The sequence below is a fragment of the Theropithecus gelada genome, chromosome 14 (genome assembly GCF_003255815.1).
Source record: "Theropithecus gelada isolate Dixy chromosome 14, Tgel_1.0, whole genome shotgun sequence".
Lineage (NCBI taxonomy): Eukaryota > Metazoa > Chordata > Mammalia > Primates > Cercopithecidae > Theropithecus > Theropithecus gelada.
The window spans coordinates 21,912,823-21,927,424 of NC_037682.1; the positions used below are offsets into that span (position 1 = coordinate 21,912,823).

Genomic DNA, 14,602 nt, shown 5'->3' on the forward strand with positions numbered 1-14,602 from the left:
CTAGATTCAACTTCTTCTGCTACTTCACTATCTGTGTAACCCTTATACCAGTCACTGCATCTCCATCTGGTCTCGGTATATTACATGGAAACAACAAAACCAACCCTAACCTGCCTCATAGGGTTGTTATGGAAATAATTCAAGATACTTGAAAAGGGCTTTGTAAATTAAAATGTCACCATTACAGTAACATTTTATTAAATCAGCCTGCTCTAATTCAGAATGTGTGAATGTTGTTGTCTAGCCCAAGGTGGCTTTTTTTTTTCACATTATCTATAAGGAGATCATCGCCCTCCTTACACATGACAGGCAGTGAGAGGCATTGGAACACACAGATAAGCAGTAGCTTCCTGTTCCACAGCAAAATTATAAGATTGGATGTGTAAGATCAGGGGAGCATGTCTACTGTATGAGTACTTCTTCTACAGGACTGCAGTCTCAGCTATCAGTAAAGCAAAGCTGGCAATATTCCTCCTGGAAGTTAGCTTGGTTTTGAGCAGTTAATGCCAGTCATTAGAGTAAAATCAATCTGAAGAAGTTTTCTCCAGACTAGGAATATTAAAGGATTTTTTCACACTGGTATTTAAATTTCTAAAAAAATACTATACTCTTTTTTGGCCACCTTGAGGAACATATACTAAATGCAGTATTTCCTTGGCAATTAAGTATCATCAACATAATCAGTAGTCTGGGGTATAAGCACAGCTGAGACTCTGGGTAGGAGATATTGGATCAACTAACTTAGCTTGCACCACTATATACAATGAACAAGTGCCTCCCGGTCTTAACATCTATGTAGGGTGTACCAAGAGCATGGCATAATGGTGTCCTCAAGGGCTACAAAGGTACATGTCATTTCTTTAAGAATTTAGGCTCAGCCAGACGCAGTGGCTTATGCCTGTAATCCCAGCACTTTGGGAGGCCGAGGCAGGCAGATCACGAGGTCAAGAGTTCAAGAGTAGCCTGGCCAACGTGGTGAAACCCCATCTCTACTAAAAATATGAAAATTAGCTGGGCATGGTGGTGCATGCCTGTAATCCCAGCTACTTGGGAGGCTAAGGCAGGAGAATTGCTTGAACCCAGGAAGCGGAGGTTGCAGTGGGCCGAGACTGTGCCACTGCACTCCAGCCTGGCAAAAGAGCGAGACTCCATCTCAAAAAAAATAATAATAAAATAATAATAATAATAAAAGAGTTTAGGCTTTTGTATTGAGAGGACTGTTTCTTGCCTCGTACCAGTTTCGGGAATGTGTGATGAAGTCCAGTTCTGCCAGCATCCTCATTACTACCACTAATCACCTCTGCTTTTCCTCCTCGCCACTTTCCTCTAATTCAACCCAGACAAATCTCTTCCACTTTGCTGTCAGAGCCTGCTGCTCATCGCTGCTATCACTGCTTTTAATCAATCTACCACAGATGCATCCACCACTTCTGCCCTTTGCCACTGAACTGTCTGGTCTGGCCGTTCTCTAACTGGATGCATAATCTTGGGCAAGTCATTACCTTTTCCAGCATGTATTTCCCTAATAATTGAAGTGAAGAGGTCGCTAACATCCCTTCCAGTTCTGCTATTCTATCATGATTCTCTTCTGCCTCCTGATTTTTTTCATTTTCTCAAGTTTTTTCACAAAATGGCTGACTAAACTTGTGCAAAAATTGTCAACCAACTGTAGTATTCATTTCTTTCCATGAAGCAAATAAACTATATACTCAATGCTCTATGATTAACTTTATAGCAGTTTCTGGTTCTATACACATACTATTCAATGTATTTACTGTCAAAGAGATTTTCCAGGGAATTTGGTTCAGAGTCTTCAATAATCCAAAAAGAATGGTGGTTCCAGAAAGTGTGGACTTATTTTATCACATTTTCAAAATTAAAAACTACATTTTGGTCAACATACCCTAGAATTTAATTTTTCACAAATTAGTCTTACCAATTAGCCTTACCAATTAGCAAGGTTTTACTAAAACTCTAATTGGATAAATCTTTCTTACTAAAGGAAAATCTACTCACGACAATTTTGTAAAGATTTGGGAATGAATAATAAATATACAAACAAGTTTATATTTAATGTTTATTAAATGTGGCAGAGTGTTCAGTTCCCTGTAACTCCCTGTAATTTCCTGATACCACAGAGGAAGAAAGGTTAGCTTGTTACCAATACTATTCAAGGACATCTTTTTAGTCTCAGTGCATTATACACTTTCAAAACTAGTATGACAGCCCTGCTATCATAACTCTGTAACCAGCTTTGTCTAACCAGCCTTGGTTTATTTTCAATGTAGCATTTTTAGATGTATAGCACTTGAGGTTTCAGAAGAAAGAGAAAAAATAGTTTACAAATTATTTTGCAAAGTAGAACAAAAAATAGAAAACTAAAGCAAAACACCCAACTCCCAACTGAAGTACACCAGAACCTCAAGGAAAAAAGAATTCACTCATGAAATATTATAGTGCAAATACACTGTTGAGCAAATGAAGTGATACATGCACACATATACATACACATGACTAATAAGGTAAACTGTGAAAAAGCCCACCAGAATGAATACAAGAAATACTATTAGAGTGCCAAAAGTGCACAATCAGTACCATCTAGAAAGCTCTCAACACAAAAAGTCACAACTGACACTCTGGAACATGAGAAGAATTTCACAAACAGGAAGAATGTGGAATATGAGAAAGAGCACCTCAGGCAGAGTGAGGCCAACATACAACAACCACCAAAACCTACTAAATGCCTCTGCACAAGCAAGGCCTTGGAGGCTGCAAGAAGCAGGAAAGCACAGGCACGTCTGGGACACAGGACGTCATCTAGGATGCATCCAAGGAAGGGTGCAAAGGAGATGACATCAGAAACAGACACAAGGCCAAGATCAAAAGGGCCAAGGAGCCTGATATTTGCATAGACTTTATGAAACTTCTGACATGTTTGCCTAAGGTATAAGGAAGGGGTAACTTGATTGGAGGTTTCACTGGTAGATTAAACTTGCACCAGAGTGAGTGTAAGATTTGGTAGGGAGGCAATGTATTAGGAGAACATAGAGGAAAGTATGGATGCAAGAGAGACTGTAGTGGTAGATTCAGCAAGATTTGGCAATTTCCTACCTAGATGTGCCAAGGAAAGCATGATTTGAAGACTTAAAGAATCTGAGCGATGAAGGAGCAAACTGGCCACTTGATGCATCTGTCCACTGACATAATTTATTTGGTCCATAGAGTAAACCTGGGAAATTTGCATCAACTCTAAACAATTAAGAAACTTTCTATGTGAAAATCTAGATTTGGGTTGCTGGTGAAAATCTGAGAGGACTGTGCCAGTGCCGCTCAAGGGTGCTACTAGAGACCATGCCTGGTTACCTGGACAGTGTCTTGACATGCATTATACCTGGTCCACGTCACTCATTTTACTTTACCTGCCTGAGGCATCAGAATTTGCCATCTCTGATTTGGAGCTACATGACTAGCAAGACGATGACATAATTAGTAAAAATAAGGAAGTCCAGAACAGGCTGGAGATAGTAGAAAAGCTAAATTTTAGACATACTAAAATTGACGATTTTGATACTCATCTAGAAGGAAATATGCAGTGTCTTTAGAAATTGGAGGGAAAGTCGGGAAAAGATGCATGTGGATAAAGTCAGAATCATCCCATCAGATAATATCTGCTATCATTTCTATAGTATTTACTACTGAAATGTCAGGTAATGTTCTCAGTAGTCTAACTATTCCACACCCATTAAATCAGTTAGCCCCATTTAATCAATATTTCCAATCTATAATTATCCCAATTTTACAGATGCGGAAACTGAGGCACACAGAGATTAAGGTGATAACACTGTAACTAGCTGAGCTGGGATTCAAAAGTCGGTAATCTAGTTCCAGAGTCTGTATTAGGAGAACTTCTTTCTGAGGTTACTCTATATTTTTAGATTAAATAATTTCATTTTTAGAGGTTGGGAAACCGCTAATATTTGTTACATTTGTAGCTGATAAGAGAATGTAAAAACAGAAGATAATTCACAGAAATCATTATCCCTTAATCTTAAAAAGACTGGAAGCCAGACACAGCTGGGACACATGCCTATAATCCCAGCAACTCAGGAGGCTGAGAAGGAGGATTGCTTGAGCCGAAGAGTTTGAGGCCAGCCTGGGCAATATAGCAAGACACTGTCTCAGAAAAAATATATATATAGAGAGAGAGAGAGGAATACCTTACTTAACAGATATTTTCATTAATTCAACAAATGTACATTGGCACTTACTATGTACAGACATTGTTCTAGGTGCTTGAGATTCAAAAAAGACAAAGATCCTTGCCTTCACATTGCTCACATTCTAACAGAAACATCATAAATGAGCAAAGTATACAGTAAGGGAGATGGTGACAAGCGCTATGACAAAAAGGAAAATTGGGGCGGGGTAATGGATAGGAGTGGGGGTGGGGGAGAAAGGACTGTGAGTTTATAGGTAAGAGGGGCGGTCCCATTGACAAGGTGATACTTCTGCAGACTTGAAGAACAGTAAGAAGAGTCAGTCACATGGATATCTGGGGGAAGAGCATTCCTTAAGAGGAAAAAGCAAAGGCCCCAAGGCAACAATGCCAAGGCTGCTCAAGGAACAGCAAGAGGTGTATGTGGGTGGAACGGAGTAAGAGTAGTGGAGATGAGGTCAGAGGTCAATGGAAGAAGGAAGCGGGTGGTTTAAAACCTTGTTCAGGCTGGGTGCAGTGGCTCACACCTGTAATCTCAGTACTTTGGGAGGCTGAGGCAGGTGGATCACCTGAGGTCAGGAGTTCAAAACCAGCCTGGTCAGCATGGTGAAACCCCGTCTCTAATAAAAAATACAAAAAAACTATCAGGGTGTGGTGGCACTCGCCTGTACTCCCAGCTACTTGTGGGGGCTGAGGCAGGAGCATCGCTTGAACCTGAGAGGCGGAGCCTGCAGTGAGCCGAGATAGCACCACAGCCCTCCGGCCTGGGCGACACAGCAGGACTCAGCTTCAAAAAATAAAAATAAACATAAATATAAAATAGGATAAAATAAAATAACCTTTGTTCAAAGCCACGAGACAAATAATGAGTTTTAATCTGAGTGGATGAGAAGCCACTAGAGAGATCTAGGCAGAGCATCACATAATCTGACCAAAGCTTGTCAAGGATCACTGTGGCTGCTGTGTGAGAATCAACTACAGGAGAGCCAAGGTGGAAGCAGAGAGATAGGAAACTTGTCATTAGAGGGACAAGAGTCTGTGGTGGCTTAGAACTCACTGGATTCTGGATATTTTGAAGTTCAGAGTCAATGAGATTTCCTAAAAGGCTGTATGTGGTGAAGACTTAAAGATAACTCTAAAGTTTTTACAAATGTAACTGAAAAGTTGTACATAACCGAATTTTTTAAAGTCCTTCCTATGTTAGATTCACTCACTAAGGGGATCTATATGTAAAGGAACGGCTTAGTAAATCTTTTCACCAAGCAAGGAATTTTTATGCAGTAACACTAGTCATCTCCTAATTGATCTGTTCATAATTTTAGATTTTCAACTGTATGCCTGCTGAGTGAACTACAATTATTTCTTAGTTTCAACCATCCCTTTTCATCCAATAAGAGTAATCTGTACAAACAAATGATGCTCTTAAATATATGTTACTTAATATCCATAAAAATATAGTAAGGACTATACTAGAACCTCATTTACATCTCATTTAATTATCATAATAATCCTGAAAAGTATCATCCCCCTAAAAAATGAAAGAAGTTATGCTCAGAGGTTAACGATTTTTGCCTAAGGTCAACCAGCTTAGTGGCACAGCTCACCTGCTGACTCAAAAGCCAATCTGTTTGTTAGCTATACTGTTTCCCAATGTAATACTCTTGAGAGGCACCAATTGTTCAAGTTCTTAAACTGCCTAGCCCTTCCTCTCTTCCACAATGACTAGATTATTTAAATGGAAATAACTTCACGAAATGGTGGCAAAGATAACTTTCCAGAAACTGGATAGTTTTCCTGGAATTGCCAGGTAGAGATAGGGCGAATGCATTGTTTCGCTAGACAAAAATCAACAAATAAAACAAAGCATTCTTTCTGATACAGATTTGTGGCAAGCTTCTCAACTACCACACCATGGTATTATGGAGTTACCATGACAAAGCAATAACCTAGTTTCAGGGTTTCAACAACCCCATCACTCAGTAGTCCCTGTAAGAGAAGAACTTCCCATACCACAGTGATCAGACCTTTCCCCCAGAGAGAAATGGTCTCTGAGAGACGATAACTAAGAAGTGCACAAAAGTGGCGTCCCTTACAAAAAGCATAAATTCTCATTTTATTGTATATTCACTTTTTTTTTTTTTTTTTTTTTTGAGACAGAATGTTGCTCTGTTGCCCACGCTGGAGTGCAGTGGTGCAATCTCAGCTCACTGCAACCTCCACCTCCTGGATTCAAGCTATTCTGGTGCCTCAGCCTCCTGAGTAGCAGGGACTACAGGCGTACACCTCCACACTTGGCTAATTTTTGTATTTTTAGTAGAGATGTGGTTTCGCCATGTTGGCCAGGCTGGTCTGAAACTCCTGACCTCAAGTGATCCACCCACCTCGGCCTCCCAAAGTGTTGGAATTACAGGCATGAGCCACTGCACCCAGCCAATTGACATTTTTAAAAAGACAGTTTTAACTGAGGTTATCTAAATACCTACGCTGATCTATATCTGTGTAACAATGTTTTCTCAAAGAGGGCCCGCAATAACTTTAGGAAAGTCACAGAAACAAGAAATTCTGCTTACAGTTGCAAACTCAACAGTGTTACCCTTCTGCTTAAAATCACCTCAACTGCTTTCCACTGCTCCAGGATAAAGGCTGAAGGCCCTGCTCGTTGCCCTTCCTGCCTTTCCAGTTCCATGGCACTCATGTCGGACCTTTCCTTGCTCCAGTCACTCAGCCCTCGTTTCATGAGGGCCCAGCCCTTTCCTGCCCTAGGAATTTAGCAACTGCTCTAAACATTCCTTCTGCCAAGAACATTCTTCCCTCTGCCCTTCCTGTCACTCCAATTGGCTCACTTACACTCACCCATCAGATCTCAGCTGAGGCATCGCTTCCCCAGGGCAGCTCTAGAACTTTCCCTCACAGATTTTCACAGGACCAAGTGCATCCGGTTCTCACCACTTACCGTAGCACAATTTATTCATTTGATTACTGTTTGCCATCCCATTGGACTATTATAAGGTCTATAGTTGGCACTCAACAGTATTTGTGGTGGAGAAATGGGCAAATGAATAGCGTTACGTCATACTCTCCTCCAAGCCCAGTGAGGGCTTTGTTCACCCTGCCTCCCTAACCTTAATCTCAATCCATCCCAGATGACATGCATATGAATTTCTACATGCTGTTTTGCTAAGAGTGACAAGAAAGGAAATGAAATAAAGGATGCACTATTTTTAAAATATACATTTAACTTATCCTTATCTACAAATAGCTTTTAATGGCACTGAAACTGATCTATTCAAATCCATTTATCCATGCATTCTAAACTTATAAATTTTGTTATCTAAGTCTTCTGACAAATTTTTTTTGAAACTGAAAGATATAAATTATCCTCAATTCAACCAACCAAAACCAACAACAACAACAAAAAGTCAGTTTGAAAGCTCAACACTCTCAGTTGCAAGTAGCAATGGTAATCTCAGTTATCTGACAATGTTGTCACCCAGATATCAACTCTTTCTTACTAAACCTTATCCTGGCAATTAGCTCAGGTAATCAGAGCACAATGTTACTAACGCTAATAAAACTATTAATAACAAGTTATCAAGCACTTATGTACTATCTGTTTTGCAGAGAATAAGTATTCTCATTTACACTTCACAATAAGCCTATGAAATCTATAGGGAAGCTAGAATTCAAGTCTAGGTTTGGGTCTCCAAGTTCAGGTTTGACCTCTAAACAGGAAAGTTAGTGTTGCACAAACAAAAAAAACAGGGTGGAGCAATGGGGGCTGGTGGGGAGGGGAGTGAGAGAAGAAGATATTCAGGGAGTGTAGACTCAGGATCCGTAATCCCAGGAAACCTCCCTCTTTGGTTTTTCCTCCAAATCAGATAAAGGTATGCTTTTAGGTCCAATCCTTCAGTTGCATCTGTTTCCTCTTATGTAGACTCCAGCACTAGTACTTGAAAGTTGCCCTGCTAACTCTAATCTGCAGAACTTGTTCCATTTAGGCACATGTACTCCCTTTTGAGAGCCAAAGGGCAGAATGAACAAATATTCAAAAACATTTATGACTAAGTTTGTTTCTCTGCCTTCCCTCACCTTCCCTGCCTCTGTGAAAAATATAACCCATGTAATGACTACTGCGATCAACATCCGCTCGCCAGTAAGAATAGGTATCCATGCCCTAGTACTAGAATGTCAACAGCAAGCATATGACCTTTACCAAGCTGGGCCTCCAGGGAGTCACTATATCCTTTCAAGAATGCCAGAGCGATAAACGGAAAATAGCATTCGAAGTCAAATCCTGCCATTCTGATGACTGTCAAACCCTTTGCTTTGTTAAGTACCTTAGTAACTTTCCAGTATTTTCTCATACCACAACAAGATTCATGGTTGCAAATCTGAAGAAAATCCCAAGCTACTTGATCCTAAAATGTGCCAACTATTTTGCAATCCTTCCCGAAAAATCAAGAATGTGCAAATTTGAAATTGTGCCTGCTTTTTGTCTGAGATTGTTCTTAAAAATAAAACAAAAATTTAAATTTTAAAAATTGAAAGTGTGTCTTCAATCAAAAAGATTTTTTTGTTTTGTTTTGGTTTTTGGTTTTTTTGTTTATTTGTTTTTTGAGACGGAGTCTCGCTCTGTCACCCAGGCTGGAGTGCAGTGGCGCGATCTCAGCTCACTGAAAAAACTCCACCTCCCGGGTTCACGCCATTCTCCTGCCTCAGCCTCCCGAGTAGCTGGGACTACAAGCGCCCGCCACCACGTCCGGCTAATTTTTTTTTTTTTTTGTATTTTTAGTAGAGACGGGGTTTCACCGTGTTAGGCAGGATTGTCTCAATCTCCTGACGTCGTGATCCACCCGCCTCGGCCTCCCAAAGTGCTGGGATTACAGGCATGAGCCACCGCGCCCGGCCAATCAAAAAGCTTTTAATAAAGTTTGTAGGTATAAAGAAATCTACTCCCGAGTATGCATCCAGTCTGTAGGCCCATCACCAACGTATGGTGTATGAATGTTGCAGAACGGATGACTTGGTTTCAAATCCTGACTCTGCAATTTAATAGCTATGAAACCATAGACAATGAAAGCAATTTACTTAACCCCCTGATTCTTCCTCTGTCCATTGGGGACAATGGAGCACAGCTCAAAGAGGTTAAAAATAATCTCAAGTTCCTGGCACATTTCAAGCACCCATTCAATAAATGATAGTTATTAATAATTCTTCTGGGTTGTCAATTTAAGTAACTAACATTTCATATATAATTCTTCAAATTATGTGATATCACAAACTCTTGTTAAAGAAAGACACCTACTATTAACAAGCTCTAGTTACACACGTATTCTTCAGTCATTTGAGGTTAACCCTGTGCAGTTAACCAATGTGAAAACAGAAATTGTGATTACACCTGTGATTTTGAGAATTCTTTGATTCTCGAGCATGGCTAAGCAAAGCATGTTTTCATGAATGGTTTTTCCAGAGGAGAACTGCACCATTCCTGCCATTTTTAAGTCCTCACTATCTACTGAATTAGGAGAACTTTGGAATACTACAAAGCCAAATGAGTTCCATCAGCAACCAGAAGCTACAACATCTTAGGGATTTGCTAATGTAAAAATATCCAGAGGGCAAAACAAAGGGTTGAAGACTTTTTGTGAAATCTAACCTTACTCCACAAAACAGAATATTATTCAGCAATACAAACAAAATGAAGTACAGATTTCATAGATGAAACTTGAAAACATTATGCAAAAATCAAAGAAGCCACTCACCAAAAAAAAATGCCTACTGCATGATTCCATTTATATGAAATATCCAGAACAGGCAAATCTACGTAGGCAGAAAGTAGATTGGTGGTTGACTAGGGCTGGAGCGGGTGGGGGTCAGGGAGTGAGGAGTCTAATGGGTACAGCGTTTCTTTTAAGGAAGATGAAAATGTTCTGAAATTGGATTTGATGATGGTTGCACAACCCTGTGAGCATAAAAACCTTGAATTGTACACTTTAAATGGGCAAATTGTATGGTATATTAATTATATCTCACTAAAGTTGTTTTAAAAAATCTAACTCACTAACTGATTAGTGGATCCTTTACTCTTCACTGCGTGGAACAATATCCTCTTCATTAAAAACTAAAAATAAGTGCTCAGAGTGCTGTCTTATGTTTAAAGTAATAAAATATCTTGACATTGGAAGTCTACTTACCTTGCCTTTGCATCTGTCATCTCCACTTTACTTCAATAGCAATCATTTGAGATGAACTCTCCAGTAATGGAAACTACTCAAATACATGCAAAATGTATTTATGCTCAAACCACATTTTACAGATTACATTTTTTATTGCTCTATAGCAGTGACTGTTCTTTCCTTTATTTAATACAAACTGACCACCTTTGTTATCAATCTCCTTTTGATTACTTGCTACACTGACCTTCAAACAACTGAAACTCCACATTCACAGGATCTCCTTTTGTTCTCCTAAGAAATACAGGAAGTATTCAGGTAACAATGACAGAAAAAGAAGTCTTACCTACTAAATTGGCTAAACCCACCTGCCAGGGGTGTAGGGAACACAGGGGATTCACCTGAGTGGGAATGCTACTGGCAAGAACTAGGAAAAAGAGATGGCCCAGCTCTTGACCAGGAGATGGAGATAAATTAGAGTCTGGGCCAAATAATGGACAGTCTTCAAAGTCTAACAACACTAAGGAACCTGTTACCTAGAATATTTTTACTGATTGTGAAGCATGCATGTATTTCAAGTTTTTTCAAAGTTTTTGTTCTTAAGTTTAGAAGAGCCAATTTGTGAGAAAAGACAAAGTGAGAATCCACGCTTTCTGCCCCTCAGATCCTAAAATCTGAGGCAGACAGATTAAACATACTCACATGAAGATACATGAAGAGACTAAGAATAACAAGAATAAAAATATACTATCAATTCAACATATGCTAATATAAAATACTTAAAATATATAAGTGGTTATAAAGAGGAAAATATTAAATATTAGTACTAGAAAGTAGATTCAAAGGCTGCATAAGAACAGAGACTTGAGATTAAGATAGTAATTTTGTAGGAAAAAACTTACTAGTACTATTTATATACAACAATTCTAAAATCATAACTTTGGTAGAACAATATTTTTAATCACAACTCCAATTATTCAAGTGTCATCTCTGCTAGTTTGTTTTTCAAATTATTTCAGTTCACCTCTCTAACTCATATGAAGAACCTGTTTAAGATGAGCTGCTCTTAATTTTGTTTTTGAAGAGTTCCAGAATTTGAAGATAAAGGAAGTATTTTCTTTTAAGATCACTTCTTCTGCTTAAGCACTTAAAAAAAAAAATTCCAACAACCCAGGGTAAATTGAACCTGTCAGCATTTCACTTCAATTATGATACTATGATCCTCTGCTGTTCCAGTGTTCCAGTTCAAATTTCATATCTAAATCTTATACAAATACTTCCCTTAATTTATCAATTATCCTTCCTCTGGGGCCAAATCTTTTCAACACAAATGTTACTTCTGATGCTACATCACTTGCCTTTTACTATAGACTCATATGTAGATGACTTGGACTTATCTGAATAATCAATCAATATGGTCAATTTTAAACAGAAAAAAAAAAAAAAAGTCCAGGCATGGTGGCTTACACCTATAATCCCAGCACTTTGGGAGGCTGAAGCAGGAGGATCACTTGATCTCAGGTGTTCAAGACCAGCCTCTGAAACACAGTAAGACCTTGTCTCTACTAAAAACCAAAAAAAATTAGCTTGTATGGTGATATACACCTATAGTCCCAGCTACTCAGGAGGCTGACGTGGGAGGATCACTTGAACCCAAGAGTTCGAGGCTGCAGTTGGCTATGATCACACCACCATACCACTGCCCTCCAGCCTGGGTGACAAAGCGAGACCCTGTCTCAAAAAAAAAAAAGAAAAAGAAAAGAAAACAACAAGTTATTAACATTAGTCTTTGCTTACCAATTACAAATTTTATCTTGACAAAATTCCCTAAGGCATAACTGTCTTGTGTAACTACAGCAAAAGTCCTCAAACAGATTTCCCAAAACGGACAATGAAGAATGTGGGCAAGTCAATTGGGAAATCATAATCTTAATTTTTATCACCAAGTTGAAAACTTCACTTTCTTTTTTTTTTGAGATGGGGCCTTGCTCTGTCTCCCAGGCTGGAATGCAGTGGTGCAATCTCAGCTCGCTGCAACCTCCGCCTCCCAGGTTCAAGGGAGTCTCCTGCCTCAGCCTCCTGAGTAGCTGGGACAACAGGCGCGCACCACCACGTCCGGCTAATTTTTGTGTTTTTAGCAGAGACAGGGTTTCACCATGTTGACCAGGCTGGTCTCAAACTCCTGACCTCGTGATCCACTCGCCTCGGCCTCCCAAAATGCTGGGATTACAGGCGTGAGCCATCGCACCCAGCTGAACACTTTCTTTCTCAGAGAAACAGGTGATTGTGAAACACTATTATAATGTTGCTCCACATCGTGCAAAGATTTCACATACATATCCACTGCTAAGATGTTTTCTCTTAATGTTAACATAAGCCCCAAAGGTTAACATATGTCTTTCCTACTAAGTTGTTTAAATGTTTCTGAATAAACAAAGAACATGGAGTAACATTATTAGTGTATCTTACCTGAGCCCAGTCTGCAGGCAATGCCTAACTGCCCCAAAATTCAATAAAATGCTTAGGAAGTGCACATTCGATCATAAAACATCAAAATAAATAATCATCTCAGGGAACGACCACAAGCATACCATAAGTAATCACTTGGTTTAAAGGGGAAAAAGTCCAAAAGAGACGAAAATAAAGCAAAGAAGGAAACAAAATAGGATGAAAAAGAAAAAAAAGCGGGGGGGGGGGGCAAAAAACTTCCTTGCAGATAATTTTCCCTATTTCTTCAGTCTGACCTTCGTCATCCATTTTAAAAATCCTCCGACTACAAGTTCCAAGTATTTAGTTCACTCTTTATGGGTATACTCTTTCCCACAAACGTCCTTGTGCAAAACAAACAAACAAACAAAAAATCTGATTTTAACATGATGAGTTATCATTTTACAGAAGCAATAGTTCTTGCTACTCGTTAGGACTCCAGAACAGTTTAGCGAGAATTCCTTTTAATTTGGGGCTTTGTAAATTGCATGAAATAGGCCGAATCCTGATACGATTACTATCTTAATCGTAACTGGGGAGGTACGATTCCGCCGTGCAAAAAGCCTTCTGAAATTCTGTGTCCCTACACCCCGTCTTCCGTCCTCAGCCCAAACATGTTAACAGAATGTTCTGCATCCTTAGCGCAGGGCCAATATTCAAACCAAGCGAAAAACTTTATTTTAAAAACACTTACAAGGGGCGAACCAAGGAGGACAGCGTGTAACTGAGGAGGCAGCAGGGCGACTGACTGGCTCCATGAACCCGGAATGGCTTAAAGGACACAAGCCCCAGGGACTTGAGGCAGTTTTCTCCTACACCCCAAGCTGCGCTTTAGATTCCCAGGATTGAGCGAGCAGTGTATCTCGTACTTTAAAACTCTGCAAGTAGTCTAAGCAAGCAGAAGACAGCCAAGGGAGCCAGGAGGGGCCCGAGGGACGCAGGAGCCTGAGAAAGAAGAGAGCTGGGGAGGGGAAGGCCAGGAGCAGAGCCCGGAACTGGTCATCACTGGCCAGGCCTGGTCCCGGCCGCCGCAGGAGCGAAGACGCGGCGCTGCATCCGACTCACCTGCCCATTCTCCGAGCCCCGGGCCGACCCCCGCCTCATTCCCCACTCCCCAGACCCGGAGGGCCGTGAAGAGCGAGTACGAAATGCGCAGGGCTAAGTAGGCCACGGTGCCCGCGCCCACCCAGTACAGGAAACCGGCGGCGGGGAGAGCGCTCTCCATGGCTTTCCACTAGGCCTCACTACCTTCGTGAATGAAAAAAGCGAATGAATGAATCCAGGAGGGGGCGCCGGCCGTGACGGTGAGGATGACACTAATAGGCGCTGCTCCGACACTACTTTGGGCCTAAACCCCGCCCGCGGGACCATATCCGTGTCGCTATTGGTGATCTGTCTTTCCCTCTGCGCGTAGTGCGTCAGCAATTGGCTGACTCTAGTTCCACTGCCCCGCCCACACTCCCCCGTCACCACGCCCCCCAGGGTTCCGCCTGCTAGCGCCCTGTCTCACCCCACCGAGGCGCCCCGGTCTCTCATTGGCTGCAGCCATACTCGCGACTGAGGAAGAATGTGCTCGGATTGGCCAGTCAGATCAAGGCTGGTTTGAGCTCAGGTTCGAAGTGGAAATGGGATCAGAGAACCCGCTAGGAATGGAAAGATTGTAGTAAGAAGTGGGCTTGTGGGCAGGGCGCGGTGGCTAACACCTGTAATCTCAGCACTTTGGGAG

General features: G+C 40.8%; 1 protein-coding gene across 2 annotated transcripts in view; it reads right to left on the reverse strand.

Moving 5' to 3' along the window:
• The window catches only part of HSD17B12 (hydroxysteroid 17-beta dehydrogenase 12), a 167,571-nt gene extending 153,204 nt beyond the window's left edge, over positions 1-14,367 (reverse strand). For both annotated transcript variants that reach the window (XM_025358283.1, XM_025358282.1), the window contains exon 1: positions 13,942-14,367. In XM_025358283.1, coding sequence (XP_025214068.1) covers positions 13,942-14,101 — 160 coding nt within the window. In that variant the 5' untranslated portion in view covers positions 14,102-14,367. The remainder of the gene's footprint in view (positions 1-13,941) is intronic.
• Positions 14,368-14,602: the final 235 nt, after the last annotated feature.